Below are 18,911 nucleotides of genomic sequence, written 5' to 3' on the forward strand. Positions count from 1 at the left end.
ATATAGATTAGCCTTGACCTGTCAACCACACTACAATTTTCCTAACAGGAATGAATAAGTCTACTGCTTCTCAGATACCTCTAAACCACCTAACATGTAACTGGGCACGTAGTAAGTACTCAGTAAATACTTGGTGGTTGTGAAGAATTGATTGCATGTGCTTGTATTCACACGTGTGTTACACACACACACAGAAGCTGGAGGGAATGAATGCAATCTTAGATAGTGAGGTGAGAGAACGACACTATGTGAAACTGCAGAATACAAGATTTATTTAAGGGAAAAAACAGCATGGTTTGGACACTTTTGTTCTCCCCTCCTTCTGCCTCCTGTTGCTCAGTGACACTCCATGGCCAACCATATCCTGGTCTCTGAAATTCTAAGGGAGTCACTGAGATCCTATCTAGACTTGACTGTCTGGTGTCACTATTCCCCCATTGCTTCCTCCTCTTCCTCCTCCTCTGTCCAGCTCAAGTCATCATCTGAATCCTCAGACTCTTCCTCATCCATCTCTAACCCAACCTCTGCCTTAGCCTTCTCAGCCAGTGCATCGGGGTGCTCCAGCTGGGCCCAGGATCCTGGGTCAGCCTTGACCAGGGAAATTTCAACCCGAGATGGCATCAAGGAGACAGAGCTCTGCTCCACGTCTATGACCTGAGGAGGAGGGAAAGATAGAGGAACACAGAAAGAGAAAATGAGGAAACCAAAGGGATTGGGGTCAGGGCAGGGTGGTGATGAATGACAGGGAGAAAAATAAAAAATGCAAGATGGGGAAAAATATAGGGAAGGAATAAGTAAGGGAGAGAGAGAAAGAGGAAAGAAAAGGGAGTTGGGGGGAAGGGGAGAAAATAGGGAGAAGAGGGAGAGAGAGAGAGAATATCAAAGCAAATGAAGAGAAAACCTCCACTTTCCCACTACAACTTCATCCCTCAAGACACCCTCTATTCATTCCAGTCCGGCCCTTCTTTTTACCCCATCTGCCTCCCCCTCTTGTGCCCCTTTCTCTTCACTTACCCCCCAGAGCTTCATCTGTGCTTGGAACACACGGTTACCATCAAAGACAATGTGGACATGAAGCTGAGAGAAAAGAATTACAGGGGTAGGAACAATCCCAGAAGGTCAGAACACATTATTATGACACAGAAGCAGGCCAGTGGTGTTTTTCCTACATCCACAGGCCAGTCAGATAACCCTGACCTTAGAGCTTTACCAGAGGACTATGGAGCCTACATATTAACTGCATACGACGACTCAGCCTGTAAGATGATAATATCACCCAATTCACTGGCCTCCCATCCAGCATCAGACATTCCTCACCTCAGTTTGACTGGCCTTCACCCAGTTGAATGCAGGAAGTGGAATCTGGCCATATATAGTCACCACTACTAAGGAATCTGTCTGATGCCAATCATGACGGCAAGATGCTGGCAGCTAAAAAGAAGATGTGAAATGTGGATGGTAAGAATGGACTCTTATCCCAAGGGGCGTTCTCATGGTGTATGTGGAGAAGAAACAAGAGAGGGTCAGAAAGATTAACACGACCTCATATCGCAAAACTACTGGGAGCAGAAATCTTATTTGGTCCATGCAAAAGGGAGAAGATACAGAGCTTGGCCATGAGGTACAAGGAGGAGAAATTATTTGGGAACTGGGTTCTAATCAAGGGTTCATTAAAGTCAGGACTTACCTGCTTTCCCCAATCATGTCTACCAACTCTGCATCCTGGCTGTGCCAGGAATGCCCCAAAATCCAGGGTCTGGATGCCACAACAGCTCCAAGATTTCACCCTGAGGTAGGAATAGAATTCACTTAATCTCCTTTCCCCTCCCCACGAGCACTCCAATCTTAAGGTTAATATTGGGAAAAACCTGTCTCACAGCCCACCCAGTCCCCTCCATCACCCTTCATGGAATTGAGGTGCTCCAGGGTGGTAGGTACATGGAGTAGTATCACTCTCTAGGCCTTGGTATACCTAAGAAAGATAAAGGAGAATCAGGAAAAGAATCAGATCAGAATGAATAAAAATGTATGCAGCCTCACATCTATACCCAGCCATCCCTCAGGCATCACATCTCTCAAACACACGCTTGAGTCCTCCAGAAACTCTCACTCACAGCATCACATCCTGGGTTCTGGCAGCTGGCCCCAATCCGGATCAGGCTACTGTCAACTCCTGGGCAAAGAAAACAAGAGTCAGGAACACTATTCATTTCTTCCACCCAACTGCAACTTTCACTAAATTCCAGCCTGTGAAACCTGTCCTACTAAGGACCCACTTACCTGCTCCAGGTTCTTGGTCTAATTCCTTCTGTTCCAGTGCCATTTCCAGAGCTTGGGATATATTTAGCGGAAGCAACTTTGGAAGCAACTCTGACCTAGGGGGTATGGGTGTGGTGATTTAGTCCTGACCCACTAACTGTGACCAACAGTGCCAACCTTCCCACCAATGGTATTGGAATTGAAGAAGTCTGGTAAAAGTAGGGCAGAGTTAGAGAAGATGGATAGCAATCCTATTGCCAATCTTCTTCTCTGTGGATATGCCAAATCCTTGAACCCTGGGGAATTCCCCAGGGCTTCTCTTGCCAATCTACTCAGTTGCTCTAAATCCATATTTTTCTATACAACTGCATCATTCCCTTTTCTCCATCTAATTAACTGTAGACTTTCTTCTGTTGCTCATATTGTTGCCACAAAATTGATTTATTCTTCTTGGCAACCTCCTGGCTGCCAATACTACTACATTCTTTATATATAAAACATATTTTAAAACTCTCCCAAAAAGAAAAAAAACCCAATTCATTCAACAATCACCCTTGTATTATAACTAAGTATGTATTTGTGAGAGGCTATCTACTCTGTTGATTCAAAATACCTACCCTATCATACCCCATACCACCTTAAGAGCAAAGGACGTTATTTCTGGACAAATTTCCCCTAAGGCACAAAACATACACCAAGCCCTGACACTTGGGTCTCCTCGTATCTCTGGTCTCTAGCTCCCAAACCTCAATGACCTATTAATCACTCCTAAAAAGCTCAATGAATGTACGAAAAACCCAGGGACCTCCTCTTTACTTGGGCCTCTCCCGACGCAAAGTCTCTGCTGACTTTGGAATCACATTTGGAGGTCTTTGCTCCTGAAGTGAACTGCTTGTACCAGGGCCCTCAGGGAGCTTCTCAGCACAGTGTGGTCCCACAGTACAGCCCTAGTATAGATAGGGAAAGAAGATTAGGGATGGAATCCTTCTATTGGGGGCAGAATACCCGAAAGTAAAGAATTTACCTTGATGTTTAGAAACTCAGAGAAATCTACAGTTCGCTTCCGGCAGCAGGACCAACCCTGATAACAAAAGACCCAGCTCAGCTTAGATTCCTGGCTGTATTTCTTTTGCAAAATGTTCTTGCTATTCCCCCCTTGCCTATTCCTCACCTTAAGTGCATCATGGAAGATTGGGACCCCAGGGTGATGGTAACAGGAATCTGTGGATACCAGTAACAAGATCAAGGAAGGAAAGGAATTCTTACTTTTCCAGGTTTATATGCTGACAATCTTTCCATATGGTATAAGAATATATATATATCAGTAAAGACTGAAGAACACCCAGACCAATTAAACTAATGCACACACTAAATTTCTGTTCCTTTAAGATTGCCTACAGCTGACAACCCCCTTAGCACCCACAGAGCTCCTGGCAAGGTCAGGCTTACTCACCAGGAAGGTTGGTTTGGGGGTCAAAATGCTGCCCACAGCCTTTGTTATGGCAGAGTAGAGACATGGAGGCGTTGGTAGAATTACTGAAAGGGTATTTCAAGGAGTCTGGCTGCTGAGTGGGGAACACCTCTTAGTCTGGAGGTTTTTAGCTGCCTGGAAAGGCCAGCTGTTTCTATCTTTAGTTCAGGAGGCGTACACCTCCTAACATGGGCAAGGGAACTTCAATTGGTCTTCCCAGCCAATAGGAAAGAACTCAGGAAGATTTCAGCTCTGAGGCTTAAGAAAAAAGTATCAGGCAGAGTAGGGTTTGGAACCTGGGTAAGGTCAGCTAACCATTGCTGAGACTTGTTTTAGATTTACCATGCCAAGTTCAAGCCTGCTCAGAAAGAACCAATTTTAAGCCCCCCTCCCAGTTTGCTGAAGGTACCCCAATTCCTCCAGCCCATTTTCTTCCTCTTTCAAAGCAGCAGCTTTCCTCCCATCCTCATTACTTCTGTGTACCACCAATAGCACCGGATCTTCAACCACTTTGACCATAATATACATCTAACTTTCCCATGTTTGCCTAGATAATATTTTAAGCAAAAGGTCATAAAGGATTATTCTTATAGCCTTGCACTCATCTGAGACAGAACTTCCCTTCCTCCCCCCTTCAAAAATAGCACAGAAAATTAAAAGGCTTAAAATGTATTTTAATAAGTTCATGTTGCATTATTTCATTTCTCAGAAAAACTTCAAAGGTATTAGGGACAAATCAAACATGGTACACCAATAAAAAATGCACAGCATAACTACCTAAGATAGGCAAAGCTAAGAGCTACCGTCTGACATTCAGCATACAGCAACCCTGTTCTCAAGATTGTACTAGGCCTATCAAGAAAAGCTGTGAATGGCAACATCACAGACACAAAAGGGCCATTTTTGGGTTGTCCTTACCCAAGAAAAAGATGGAGGCAAGTTTAACACAAGATTTTTTAAAGATACACTAAATGAAAATCTCTAAGAGAAAATGTCTTCCTTGGGACATGAAAGGGTAATATATGGGACATAACAGAACCGTATGTATGTTGTCTGTGACCTCTGTGGACATGTGCCTGAATTCCCACCTGGGAGTGATTGGAACAGTGGGGCCAAGGTCATTGGGGGATGTTTGGTTTTTGTGGTATATGTGGCAGGATCTCTGGGGTAAGACAGTGCACTAAGTCGTGTCCAACTCTTGTGACCCCATGGACTGTAGCCTGCCAGGCTCCTCTGTCTACAGGATTCTCCAGGCAAGAATACTGGAGTGGGTTGCCATTTCCTTCTCCAGGGGATCTTCCTGACCCAGGAATCGAAACCAGGTCTCCATCATTGCAGGCAGATTCTTTACCAACTGGGGTGGGGGGGGCTCAAGAAAGCAAATAGAACAGGGTGGACAAAGAGTGGAATGATTAAGATTAATGGGGGCTCTAACTGGATCCATTTTGCCATGGCTCCTGGCCCTCACAGGCTCTCAACAATCACATGAGATTTTAGGAATGCACCACACAGAATTGATTAGTGAAAGGATATACCACATAGAACTGATTTGTTAAATATCACCCCTCCCTTACCCTCTGCCTCCAACATACTCCCTAGAGTACTACAGGCAGGGAAGACCTAAACTATTGGGAGGAATCCCTAACACTTTTCCAGAGTAGAATTCGGCTAAGTCCAAAAAGGGTCCTTCTTTTAAGGGTTTTGGGAAACTAGACACTGCAATTTTATTAGTATCGGCGACGTTTGTTTGGAGCAAATTCAGCTCCAGGAGCTGCACGGTTGAATGCAGGAGGGGTTCCACCAATTGCTCCAATTCCTTCCATTGTAGCAGCTTGGCCAAAGCGTTCAGTTGTTGGTGGGGTCTTAAAGAGAAAAGAGAATGACGTTATAATAGAACCTGTGCCCTAGCTTCCCACCCATCCATAGTCCCTCCCCTGGAGGCCATTTCCATTCAACATTCCTGATGGTAGGGGAGACTAAGCCCATTTAGAACTATAGTGGATAACCCTAAAAAGGAAGTTGCTGACAGGTCCACCCAACCATCTTTAACTTTTTATCCTGATTCCTACAGGCTAAGTAACATTATATACTAAATTCCTGGACTGGATAAACGTTAGCCAAGTCCTTTTTCCTGAACTAGGTATATGGACAAGGGCAGGCCATCACTCTTCAGCAAATTTAACTCTATTCAAAGTAAACATTTTGACACTACAACTAAACCACTTCAGGATTGCATGAGCCATAAATCTTTTGACCTCACATGTATTTCATATAATGCCTAACCTTTGTTGCCTTCCCTCCAAAAAGGAACCTATTTACCCAGGGTAGCAAAAACTGTCAATCAAGACTAGCCAGTCAGAGGATAAAATATAATTTAAGATTGGGTTTGCACAAGACTCAAAGAGCTTGAGGTTAACATTTTATAGATAATAGTGATCCTAAAAACTATTTAATCTGTAGCAAAACTGTAGCAGACCCAAGGACCATGAAGGCAAAGTTCTTCCTCCTATCACCATTTAGCTACTATAAAGCTCTGCAGTTTACCAATCCCAAGGTTCCATCTGGCATCATAGTGGCTGGTCCTGGAGGAGCTGGGGTACCAGCTGGCACAGGAGCAGGGGGCATGGCACCTCTGTTGTTTATGCCCATAGCACCTAAAGCAGAATAGTGATCAGTAGAGGAGACAGACATTGACATTCTTTATGCCAAAGGAAACAAGCCAAGACTTCTGGGCTAAGACATGTTACCCTCCCACCAAAATTTGCTTCCAGAAATGTCAAGCCCCCTAAATTTGGACTAGGTAGGAGAAGCTACATAGTTCACCAGAGATGAGACAAAAAAAGAAATCTGTACCATTAATCTCCTAAGCCCTTACCTCCCATAGCCATCTGACCCATCCGTATCTCTTGCTCTCTCTGGAAAACAAAAAAACACTCAAGACAGTCCAAGACAGCACTGCATTCATTCTACCACAATCCACTAAGGACCACATACTAAAGAATATCTGCAACAGCTCCTTAAACTAACTCACTGTAGTTGTACAATGAACTCAAGTTTAGAGCTACTAGGACACAAGTCAGAGTTTCCTATTAGGAACAAATTGAGAGATGAAAGGAGACACATGATTTCTTTCAGGGCTCCAACCTGTACAACAACTGCTGAGGACATCAGAAGCCAGGCAAGGCTGCTACAGGACTGAATCTATCTGATCCTGCAGTCACTGAGATTAAACAGCATACACTAGCCTCAGCTTTTCATCCTAAATTGCCCGTGAGGCAAAAAGAGCTCCTCTTCAAACCTTACCTTTCCTTCCTATGACTGCTTCTTTCTAAAAGAAGTGTCACAGAATGGAAAAATTGGTCATAGCCTATTGTGCTTCCTAATCCTAGTGGTGAGTTTGTCGTATTATGGGCACAGAGAGATATACCGCATCAGGGAAGGTTCCCTTGAATCCTTCCTGCTGTCGTCGCATCATTTCTTCTTGTTGCCGCCGCATCTCTTCCTCTCGGCGCCTGCGCTCCTCCTCCTGCCTGCACAGAGTCACCAAGATATTTAAGCACAGGCATTCCAGAACTTGAACAGATTATCTATCTTAATAAGGGACTCAGCCAAGGAGATCCAAGAGCCCACTGAAAACTACCTTAGTTCTCCAGGCAACTGTTAAGTGGGCCCAGCCCTAAAACAACCCTGATGTGTCCTTTAGGGGAAAAACTTCTTTCCCAAAGGAGCCAGCCTCATGAGACCAATCACTCAGCTGCTTTCCTCTTTAGTGCAGTCCCAAGAATTCACAGACCCATGGGCAGTCAAAACATCTACCTAAAGGGAGAACTTGAGAAGCAGCCAGGAAATATTTGCCAACATATTTACATGCATGAGATAGCATGGTGGTTAAGAAGCAGGAGTAAGACATTACCTTTTAGAGTTGTCGGAGAAAAAGGGTTGGAGGAAAAAAGTTACCTGAGCTCCAGCTGCTTTCGTTTTTGCACTTCTTGATTGTGCAGCTCTTCCATCCTCCGAAGTTCTTCTTGGCGCCTCATCAAATCTAGAAAAACAGACTGATTCAGAGTATTCTTCACCCTCCTCATATAGGCCCATTAATTTTCCACAAATAAAGATCAAGAAAGCAAAGGGGATATTTAATCCCTGAGTGGCCATCTGAGGTATCCAGATTCCAAAAATGAAGTCAAACCTATTATTTCCTTCTCCACAGAATCCAGTATCCTCTGCCACATCTCCAAGCTCATTTGCCTACCAAGATCAACAAAATATTTCAGAGAATAAAAGCTGAAGTTTAGGCCTTTCTCTATTGATTGATACAAAGAAACTCCTGAAAAAAAGTTATTTTGTCCTTCTTCTAGTTTTAAGCCTTAGGTAGATACTCACCCTGCCTCATTAGCATGACCTGGTGCTCATGGCGAGCAGCCTCCATCTCCATCTCCAGCTTCTCACGAGCTTCCTTGATGTTTCGGTCCACTTGGTCCTGCTGCTGCTTTTCCATCTCAATAAGTGCCTTCCAGCGCATGGCATACTCATACTCAAAGGAGCCAGGCTGTGCAAATCTGGGTGGCTGTTCTCGCTCTCTATTGACAAGGTTTCTGGGTTACTAAAACTCTGTCCAAGATTCTCTCAACTAAACACTACATTCCTCCCAAGGGCCAAGACAATGGCTGCCACTGAACACATACAGCAAAGACTTGCCTCTTTTACACAACCCATTACAAGCTTCCTTAAGAATAAATAGGCAAACAACTAACAGGAAATCTGTCAGGATCACATACTTGTGAAATTGCTGATTCTTTATAACCAGCTTCTCTGGGAGTCCCTCTTCATCATCTAACTGGTCCATGGGCTCCACAGTCACAGGTCGAGGAAATCTGGGAGAAAGAAAAACACTCAGTGTTACTCTAAGTACAACCTTCATTAGGCTTCCCTCTCTACAAGTCAGTGGCACAATGAACTAATAAAGGGTCAGCACTGAACAATTAAACATACTTCTGAAGGTGCTTTTACACCTAGTCCCAAGTAACCAAGTTCTTTAAACAGAACTCTGTGGAATCTGGGGTTGACAGGATGGGGTCAGGGTTCAGATCTCTGAACACAGCCTTTAAGTAGGTAAAGTACTTAAGTGTGGGGCTGCCCCATTGCAGCCATCATTCGCCTGCCATGCAGGAGATGCAGCAGGTGCCACAGGCTTGAGCCCTGGGTCGGGAAGATCCCCTGGAAAGGAAACCCACTCCAGTATTCTTGCCTGGGAAAGTACACGGACAGAGGAGCCTGGTGAGCTACAGTCTATGAGTTCACAAAAATGTTGGATACAACTGAGCAAGCTCAGAACTCAACTCAGCTCAGATACAACAACTCAGAACTCAAAATAATGACTTGGAATAAATGCTGAGAGATGTTGCATGCACAAAACAATTTACGAGTTCTAAAACTTCAAAGGGGAGATTTAACACTGACTAAATGACAACTTACTGAAAATGTCTATCTTTTAATCCTCATACCATTTCCATTATTTTAAGATTATACTGAAAACCCTACCAGAGAGCTGGATAGTATCTAGTCTTCAAAATGAACACAAGAACATGGTTCTTAGAGGCTAACTCCCCAGACCACAGAAGGAAGTAGCATTTAAGGTATGTTTCTGAAAATGACCCCTCACTCACGTGGTTAGCAGGAAGGAGCCTTCACTGCATCTGTCCAGAGCTTTTCGAGCAGCTGGCTTCCCTGAGAATTCAACAATGCCTTTTCCTGAGGGCCTGCCTCGATCATCCACAATGACTACAGCCCTCTCCACCTGGCCGAACACAGAAAAGGCCTCCTCCAGCAGTTCATTGGACACATACTGAGGAAGGTTTCGGACTGTAAGGGATGCACTATGGCAGGCAAAGCGCACACGCAGCTGCTTTCCACGGAGTGGCATGTTGTCCAGTTCTACTTTGGCAATCTCCGCTAGGGTTCGTGTTTCCTAGGAAGCAGAGAAAAGTCAGAATAACTCAATAGCTGAACAATGACCACCTACACAGCCATCAAGAGTCTAAAGTACCATAGCTCAATACCTCAGTGTCTAAACAAACAAACAAACAAACCCAAAACCCTTGGCAATAAGCATACAAAAAAAAGGATGGAACTGGAAGAACAGATTCATGTGTTTCAGATAATTCTTTGGTTAACCTAATTGCTCTGATGGCCTTGTAATAAATCAATTGGAAATTCTAGAGTTAACATCACTTACATGGTCATCAGTATGACAAGCTATTCTCTTAAGTGTTAAATCTGGACAATAATGACCAGCATAAAACCTACTCTTACAATACAGAAGTCAGAATTATTTTAGTTTCAGCTAGCTATGTACCAAAGTAATCAGAATCACTACACCCTCCAACAGGCCTCTTTAGAACCACAGACCTTGATGGGACCCTCCCCTCCACATTCTTAAAAAAAACCTGAGCCCCAGAAAAAATGACTTGCCCATACAGTTGAGTTAGTGGTAGATCTGGAATGAAGACTGGTTCTGACCATAACATCCAGTGATCTTTCTAGCACATTATGTTCCCCATTTATGGAGATAGATAATGCCCCAAAAGGTTTCCCCCACACACTTAAACACATTTCCTAAATCAAATCAGACATCTACACTTAAAAATGGTTATGATAAATGTTATATTATGTGGATTTTAGCAATTAAAATTTCTTTCAAAGTAGATTTTAAAAAAGATATAAAACTGTCCCCTCAAGGTTTTGAAGACTCTTAAGTGAGATAATACATGCATAAAGGCTTTGGAAATAAATTATATAAATCTTGATCATTACTAAAAGTCTTTTCCCATTTTTTCAGGAAAAAATCTTAACTTACTAAAGTATTTGTAGGGGACAGTAAACAGGGGAAAGGTACAGAAAAAACAAGATTAACTATGACTTGATAGTTATTGAAGCTGGGTAACAAGTATGTGCAGGATCACTGCACTATTCTCTCCACTTCTATATGCTTGAAATTTCCCAACTAAAAAAAGTTCCAAAGGGCATACTTAAGCCCCAGAGTCCTAGGCAAATAAACCTATGTTGTCTTGAAACAAAAACCTATCAGGAAAAATTAAAATAAAATCTGCATTTTGTCCTGTTCTACCAACTATAAGCTTTTACAAACATCATCTGAGAATTATTTCTACTGCCTAATTTTCCATAGCCATCATTTCCCAGCTTCTCTAAAAGCCCACAGCTGCTTACCAAGCGGATAAAGCCAAAGCCCTTGTCCTTATGAATGAAGACTTCGCCTGCCTTCCCATATTTCTCAAACAGTTTCCTCATCTCCTCCTCAGTGATGTCAGGAGGAAGATTGCCCACAAAGAGCCGACTACGCTGGGTGAAGGTCTTCTCTCCTGGTTTCCTAAAATTCTTCAGGTCAATAGTCAAGCCTTCATCTGGGAGAAGAAACATAGTCACTTAAAAGATTGGGGAGAGATTTACAGTCATATCCTTAAAAAGTTACAACTGCTGCTAGATAAGAAATATAATTGCTATAAAGAAGTCAACACCATTTCCCAATGGAATCTATCCACTAACCACTTATCAGTAAATTGCACTTAGAATGTGAAAGCAGTATGCAGAGATCTGGGGCGGGGAGGGAGGGAGGACGGACTTCTCAACAGCTCTACTATGGTCCAGGAGCCAACCTAGACTAACTCAGAGACAGAAAGACAATATAAGAGCTACTGTCAAAGAGAAAACCAAGCAAGTCAAGGAGCTTTATGTCAGAACTAACTGGATTTTTACATTTAAAACATAATTACAAAAAAAAAAAAAAAAAAAAAACACAAAAACTGCCCCATTTCCCAATCCCAAATCAATCTTCATAACCTTAACAGTTCCCATTCTTTCAGGCTTGGGGTAATGTAATGAAAAGAAATGAGTTAGGAAAGAGTATTCTTTGTAGGAATTTTTGGAAATAAGGAAGATGAGGTTGTTTGTAGTTTTAGACGCATACAAGAGGTGCTCAAAGTTAGCGGAATGGATGAGAATGTATCTTTAAAGATCTTTTACTCTGATTAAAACTAGGGAGGCAGAGGCCCTAGGCTAAAAGTATAATACTCAGTATCAGATTTCTTCTCCATTAAGTCTTGAAAACCTTCTTTATATTTTCTCTACTTACTAGTCATAAAATTACCACAGTGTTTAGCAAAACGATGTGCCAATGCAGCGAAGCAACCTGTATTCAACTGCTATCCTACATATCTGCTCCTTTTCAGAGAATCAGCCTTTTTCTATTCTAAGTATTGAGGTAAATAGGGAAAAGAACAAAGGTGTGCCACAAAAGCCCATTCCTTTATAATCCCAAGAGTCGAATCTAAAAATCAAGAAACTATTCCCAAGACAGAACCTATTTCTACTTCATTACCTAGCATGTACTTACTCTGGCTGCTGGCTTGCTGCCCATTTGCAGGCATTGGTGGAGGTGGTGGCTGCTGCTGTTGCTGCTGGTGGTGCTGCTGATGGTGATGTTGATGATGCTTCCTTGGAGTGTGGTTTTGTTTCTCCAAGTTAAAAGTTTTATTGCTCTGCATCTTTGTACCCTAAAAATAAACTGGAATGTCAGACACATTCAGTGCTTAAAACATATTCAGTCACTAATTTTCTGGTGACTTACATGTCAATTAATCACCTATGGTACTATTTCAAACAGGTATGGTGAAGGAGTACAATTCAACCATCTAAAACCACCAGCACTATCAGTTATATTGCACACAGAAACTAGACAAGTACTAAATAAGAACAGCTTGCAAAAGAATGACTTGAGGAACCTTCCAGTTCAATAACTACATGCATTGAAGTGACTTTCCCAAAATAATCTACTCCCTAAAAAATGGCCCTATCATAATATTAAAGCACACTTTAAAACTACAATGATTGAAACAGATTCTCGTTATCTCAAGGGCTAATAAGTCTTGTTCTTTGGCACCTTGCAGCCCTAGCCTACAGTTGATACTATGGAAAAGTATTGGCTGTATAGATTTAGACATACTTATATTTGAAACATGGTCCTAACACTTACTAGCAAATTACTTTTGAACCAGTTCCTTAAGTTGTTATAAAAGGGATAATAAAAACACCTACCTCTCAAGGTAGCTATGAAGATGAATAAATATGTGAAAATACTAGTTCTGTACTAGTATATATTATTATTATTAAATATCGTTATTAACCACCATAGAAAGATAAATGACTATCAAAGTAATAAAAGCATCCAATACAAACATATACAATCATAAAATCTTAAATTTTGTTGTTTAAAATCAACATAAGGGAGTTCCCTGGTTGCCTAGGTTAGGATTCCAAGCCACTGTTGTGGCTGGGCTTCAATCCCTGACTGGGGAATAGAGATCCTGTAAGCCATCAGGCATGGCCAAAAACCTATAAGATTAAAATGAAAATTCCTGGTATAATCCAGGCTGAATACAAAAGTTGATGGTTTTAAGATGGAAATTTCCTAATGGATCAGCTGAGGACCATCTCCCTTATCCAAGGGCAGTTTTCCAGTAAATTAAAGGACAAAAATCAATCATGAATCTTTTATCCTAAACATAAGACCCTCCAGTCAGATTTAACTGCAAGAAAGATGCAGAAAATGATCTTTTCTCCAAAAACTGTATTATTAACATCATATGATTCCCTTAAAATAAATTATATTTCTCAGATTAAAAAAATGTGACAAAGGCTTGGTAGCTGTTGATTCTGGATGAGGAATATACAAGACACTTATGTGTATAAAACTTTCTTAACATTGATACATTTTTTATATCATATCCTACCAAATCTGAAAATATCAATGCAGTTAAGTTCTGTATAAAATTGTTTTATAAGACAACAGGTAACAAGAGGTATCAAGATGTTCATATTTCTTAACTCAGGAATTCTACTTCTAATAATTTATTCTAAGAATATAATTTAAGATTTAAAAACTACATCCATGAAATAGTCTCTATAACTGGCTTTCCAGTAACATAATGATAAAAATGACTTTTTCTTTTTTACTAATTTTTTACATTAATTCAACAAATATTCACCAAATGCTTATTTGCTAGACACTATTCTAGGTGCTTGGGATGAATCAATGAACAGTCTTGCCTTCAGCAGTGATAACCTTCCAGTGAGAGAAAATATACATAATAATTAAATTACATAGTACTTAAGAGGTTTAGTGCTAGGAGAAAATAAAAGTTGAGAGGAGGGGAAAGTAGACAGGGAGTGGAAGGGGAAGATTTGCAATTTTAAATAGTTGTGAGTTTGGCCTCACTAGAAATCTGACATTCAAGCCAAAACTTGAATTCTCATTTTATCAGTCTTTTGTTCTTCATTAATAAAGTACAAACTACATCTTTAACATAGAAAACAATAAAACAAAAACCCAAAGACTGACCACTGAAAAAGTCACTGTTGACATTTTGATATACCATTTCAGTCACTTATTTACATATTTGTATGTACTCTAAATGGTATACTCCATGTCCCTAAATCTTCTACATTTATTGTTAATGGACTCTGAATTCTGCTGTCAACCAAGCCCTTATAGTGCCAGGACACTTAGGTTATTTATAATTTGTCACTATTATAAACCAATTCTCTCAGCTAAATATTCCTCCCACAATTTCCATTTTCACTTCTTAACCTTTAAAAACATATATTGTCATTTCAAAACTGCAACCATAAATGCATTATTTTATATTCACCCTTTTCTCATTCCTAGTGTCAACTTAATTATACTTTTTAATGGTTACATAAAGTCCAATTGGATGTACACTAATTTACTAAACTACTCCCTATGAGACATTTAGGCTGTTTTCAGCTTTTTCCTATTATAATGCTGCAATAAATATCTCCGTAGGATAAATTCTTATTAAACGCCTTTGTGACTTTTGCCACATAGTTTATAGTTTAACAACTTTAAATACTGTGAATAAGTGCAACAGTTTCAGAGCAAATTTGATACCTTAAAAAAAAGAGAAAATGTTTTTAAAAATAAGACACAAGAAATTAAAACATAAAAATAGAGCTGGGGATAGGTAAGGTGGGCATTAGCATCAGATGTTTTCCCCTATGAGTCCTACATATTAAACACCCCCATTCCCCTGATCCCAAAAGCCTATAGCAGAAACGAATTATTTTCACAGCCATTTCTCCAACTATTTCTTCTTACCTCTGGCTAGAATCCAAAGAGTCTTTCTCGCTTTTTTTTAATCTCCAGCCTTTAATTTAAGAGTCGGTGGCCCCAGCCTCAATACCTTGCATCCCATTCAGGAACCCACAATGTTACATGTTAATAGAAATCCTTACAGAGATTCACTCAAAACTGAAATATTAAAAACTCTATATTTACATCCTAACCACACTTCACCACTCCATACAAAAAGGCCATTTTATAATTTCTTAGTAGAAATTATCTCTTTGATCATAGGGATGTTTTAAACTATTCAGAATTACTTCAATGGAAGTTATTTTTTATTTTAGAAAGTGCAATGTGGTAGTTAAGATGTTAATACCAGATATTTACTGATCACTGAATGTCAGGCACTGTGCTAAAACTATATTATCTCATTTAATACTGACAACTATCTTCTGAATAAGAAAACTGATGTACATCCAAGGTCACACAAATGTGATGAAGCATGGAGTAGAACTCAGGTCTGTTGAACTTTAAAGCTCATGCTCATTGCTATGGTATAAACTGAGTAATCGAACTCACCTTGATTTTAGACTTTAGAATTCAAAACACTTACTAAAATGTCACCTAACCTCTGAGTCTTAGTTTCCTCACTTGTAAGATGGGGGTAACATTTGTCTCACAGGACTGGTTATTTTGACCAAACCAGATAATGGACATAACAGCTACTTGTTCCTGCTGACAATCACCACCCCTATTTCTACATATATGGTGCTCCAGTTAGACAAATTTCATCAATTACATTCTTCCCTTGCTCTTCTGGATTCTAGCAAAAAATATTTTTACAATCAAACTGCCTACCTTTGTGTCGAGTAAATGTCTCCATAATGCCAATCATTATATTCTTTCCCTTCAGTTTATTTCCCAAGAAGGCATTCAACAGTGAACACAAAATAATACTGTATAAATCACCTAAAACAGTGCCCACAAAGTAGCAAGTATTCAGTAAGCATTTGTCCCTGTAATGTACTTCTGATGATGACCACGAATATAATTTGGAAATATGTGCAAATATCTGGGTAATAAATTCACTGCCCCTAGCCACTGGGGCCTCTGAGAAGGGAATAAATCATAAAGATCAACAGTAAGGATTTATGTCTACTTATTTGCCCCAAAGACTAACCCTGATGGACTTTCTTGAGAGCAAATACATATTGCTGTTAGAAAAACTGGGGCTATTTGCAACACAACTGCACAAATCAAACACTACACCACATTATCTGAAACCTAAATAAAGTGTCCCCTTAATTTTCAGGAAAAGGATCAACTTTTAAGTGGAAACTGTGTGTGTGGGAAATCTGGTAAAAATCTACCAGATGCAAATGGCTGCCTGGATGTGGACCAGCCTGAAAGCTGCAGGAGGCACTGGCAAGGTAAGGCCCTTTTCTAAGAATCTCTTAGGACCTTTCATTTAGTAATAAGGAACATGGACAAAGACACAATATAAATCTAGCCAGGATCCCCCTATTAAGAGTGGCCAGATGTATCAAATAAAAACACATTACAGTTAAATTTGAATTTCAGATTTTGAAAAATAAATGATCTTTAGTGTCCCATTCCATGTATACTAAAAAAATTTGTTGTTTATGTGAAATTCAAATCTAATGGGGTGTCCTGTATTTTCTCTGACAACCCTACCCCTACCTCAACTTTGACTGAAGATAACAAAGTGCCTCCCAGTCCTCTTTAACCTCGACTTCTGTTAAGAACACAAAGCGGCAGCTTACGACAACAGTTTTTCCAAAGGTAAAATACCCGATAGGAAATCCATAAAATTAATTTTCATTTTTTAAAAAGTGATGTCATAAATAGGTCGAGACAGGCAACAGGACAAAAAAAGTCTTCAGGAATCTGCCTAGGAAAACAGCAAGGGCAGATGAACTTCCCAGCTCAAGAGTTTGGACAAAGAAGCATCGCTGGGGTAGGGGAGGGGGCCCCCTTTCTCCTCCGGAACTAACGGCCTCACGAGGTCGAGAGGAGGAGCGCCCGACAAAGCGCCTCCTCCTGCAGCCGCGACTTCAGGGCTCTCGGATAATAGACCCCACACCCTCAGGCCCAGGGCGGCTCAACGATTGGGGAACTTACTGACAAGGTTCAGCTTCCAAGATGCGTTGCACAAAAAAACGGCAAGGGAAGAGAAACGGGAATCAGGTTAAAGCAGAAGGCGAGACCAGCGGAGAGCGATGGGCCCCCGCGGGTGGGATGAGGAGACCGTGTGGCCGCGGAGACAAGGCCTCAAGGGGCCGCAGAACGAACGGCCCACCTTCCTTCAAACCCAGCCTCGCCGTCATCTCTTCCTTCACCGATTGTCGCTAGAAATCCTACTCTTCTCTCGAACAAGAACTAAGTCGACCCCATACTCACCCTCACCGACTGTTTTCTGCTCAGAGTAACGGCGACGCTACACGGCCTTTACCGTCCCGAGAAAAGAGCGCGCGACCGCCGGAAACGAGACGGCGGAGATCGGTGCCTCCCAAGGGGTACAAAGTGGAGTTCCCTATTGGTTATCTGATATGCCAATCAACATTTATCTCCAGAGGTGGAATCGGTTTTCCACCATTTCTTCGATCTTATTGGCTACTGAATGTGAAAGACTGGAGTTCGTGTGAACGACAGACGGGGACAAAGAGCGAGGCTTTGTAGCAAGTGCGCTTGCGCAAGTTGCGTCCGCTAGAGGCGGAAAAGGAAGGGGGGAGGGGGATAAACGGGTAGGGAGTGGAGGGTCGGAAGGAGAGACGTCAACTAAGTAATGGAAAGACCGAAAGATCAAGTGATGGGAGGGGCAGAGGAGAGGGGGAAAAAGGGAGAGAGAGAGGAAAGTGGAAAGAGAGGGAAAGAGAAGAGGAGATAATGTGCGCGTAGGCGTGCTCTGAGAATTCCTGTACTGCGCCTGTGCAAACAGCTAGAGTAACAATGTCATTGTATTCAGTGTAGTAGATCTCGCTTTTTTCTACTGAAAAAAAAAAATGCCCCGCCATGTTTCTTTTTTCACATTTCCTCATTAAGACTTACACTCTGACACTTCTTACTTAATCAGATTTTCTAGTTGCTTCTCCTGCTGCCAGGTGGACTCATGAAGCCCAGCTGAAACAGTCATCACTATGGTTATGGTTAAAGAAAGGGATGGAGGAGAGGAGGGGAGATCGATACTTCAGTCTCTGCGTAATTACTCAGAATTGTAACCAGCACTCTTATTTCCATGGTAACCAGGGAACCCAGCAGTCCAAACATTAATTATTGTTCCCGTGCTTTACAGGGAGAATCAACAGGTGTCATCATTGCCATGGATACATTTTAGGCCTCCAGATCAGACTGATTTCTGTACTCCAAAGGATGCCAATTTTTCAATAATGCCTAGCTAGCCCTGTGGCTAATCGAGGACTACAACTGTTCACCTGATAGGTCTTTGTAGTTAATTCCCACTAACTCACACTCAGGGTTTCAGGGTCTTCCCACTGGCGCCACCTTATGTGGGGACACAGTGATCTAAATCTGCATTGTCTAGAACCTCCTGCAATGACAGAAATGTTCTATTTCTGCTCTGTTCAATATGGGTGTACCTACTGGCCATATGTGGCCATTGAGAATTTGAAATAGGAGTGCACCTGAGGAACTGAATTATTAATTCCACTTTTTAATTAGCTAAAATTCAAGCAGTCACACAAGGCTAGTGGCTACCATGTTGGACATATCAATACCAATGATTATCAAACTTTTGGAGAATAAATAATACCTCTATTGGGCTTCCCGGGTGGCACTAGTGGTAAAGAACCCACCTGCCAATGCAGGAGGCACAAGAGACTGGACTTCAATCCCTGGGTGGGGAAGAGCCCCTGGAGGAAGGCATGGCAAACCCACTCCAGTATTCTTGCCTAGAGAATCACATGGACAGAAGAGCCTGGTGGGCTATGGTCCACAGGGTCGAAAAACGTCAGACATGACTAAAGGAACTTGGCACGCAGGCAA

General features: G+C 41.5%; 2 protein-coding genes across 3 annotated transcripts; both read right to left on the bottom strand.

Annotated features, from left to right (window-relative positions):
- Positions 1-249: 249 nt before the first annotated feature.
- On the bottom strand, positions 250-3,862 carry ITGB1BP2 (integrin subunit beta 1 binding protein 2). The gene is made up of 11 exons (XM_040265718.1): positions 3,713-3,862; positions 3,431-3,480; positions 3,284-3,340; positions 3,076-3,206; positions 2,281-2,375; positions 2,115-2,173; positions 1,902-1,972; positions 1,688-1,787; positions 1,318-1,431; positions 1,015-1,077; positions 250-654 (listed from the first exon to the last, which is right to left on the bottom strand). Exons 1-11 carry the CDS (start codon positions 3,774-3,776, stop codon positions 427-429), a joined length of 1,032 nt encoding a protein of 343 aa, XP_040121652.1. The 5' UTR covers positions 3,777-3,862; the 3' UTR covers positions 250-426.
- A 521-nt stretch (positions 3,863-4,383) lies between these two features.
- On the bottom strand, positions 4,384-17,670 carry NONO (non-POU domain containing octamer binding). 2 transcript variants are annotated; one of them, XM_040265716.1, is made up of 11 exons: positions 17,310-17,670; positions 12,141-12,300; positions 10,958-11,151; positions 9,397-9,698; positions 8,509-8,604; positions 8,114-8,310; positions 7,688-7,772; positions 7,158-7,260; positions 6,606-6,645; positions 6,275-6,384; positions 4,384-5,592 (listed from the first exon to the last, which is right to left on the bottom strand). In XM_040265716.1, the coding sequence occupies exons 2-11, from the start codon at positions 12,289-12,291 to the stop codon at positions 5,458-5,460; spliced, it is 1,413 nt and encodes a 470-aa protein (XP_040121650.1). In that variant the 5' UTR covers positions 12,292-12,300; positions 17,310-17,670; the 3' UTR covers positions 4,384-5,457. The 2 variants fall into 2 exon arrangements, with proteins under 2 accessions (XP_040121650.1, XP_040121651.1); XM_040265717.1 differs by having other exon boundaries at positions 12,141-12,311; positions 17,310-17,419.
- Between the last annotated feature and the right edge of the window lie 1,241 nt (positions 17,671-18,911).

Source organism: Oryx dammah, unplaced genomic scaffold (genome assembly GCF_014754425.2).
Source record: "Oryx dammah isolate SB20612 unplaced genomic scaffold, SCBI_Odam_1.1 HiC_scaffold_23, whole genome shotgun sequence".
Lineage (NCBI taxonomy): Eukaryota > Metazoa > Chordata > Mammalia > Artiodactyla > Bovidae > Oryx > Oryx dammah.

Bases quoted from the DNA above. Each gene is read 5' to 3' on its own strand.
- ITGB1BP2 (XM_040265718.1), bottom strand. From the start codon at position 3,776: ATGTCTCTACTCTGCCATAACAAAGGCTGTGGGCAGCATTTTGACCCC. The intron at 3,207-3,283 runs GTAAATTCTTTA...TATCTATACTAG, and splicing joins CTGAGTTTCTAAACATCAAG to GGCTGTACTGTGGGACCACA. The intron at 2,174-2,280 runs GTAAGTGGGTCC...TTCTTTGCCCAG, and splicing joins AGACCAAGAACCTGGAGCAG to GAGTTGACAGTAGCCTGATC.
- NONO (XM_040265716.1), bottom strand. From the start codon at position 12,291: ATGCAGAGCAATAAAACTTTTAACTTGGAGAAACAAAACCACACTCCA. The intron at 8,605-9,396 runs GTGAGTGAGGGG...TCTTTCTCCCAG, and splicing joins GGCTCCTTCCTGCTAACCAC to ATTTCCTCGACCTGTGACTG. The intron at 5,593-6,274 runs GTAAACTGCAGA...TTTCTCTTTAAG, and splicing joins CAGATGGAACCTTGGGATTG to ACCCCACCAACAACTGAACG.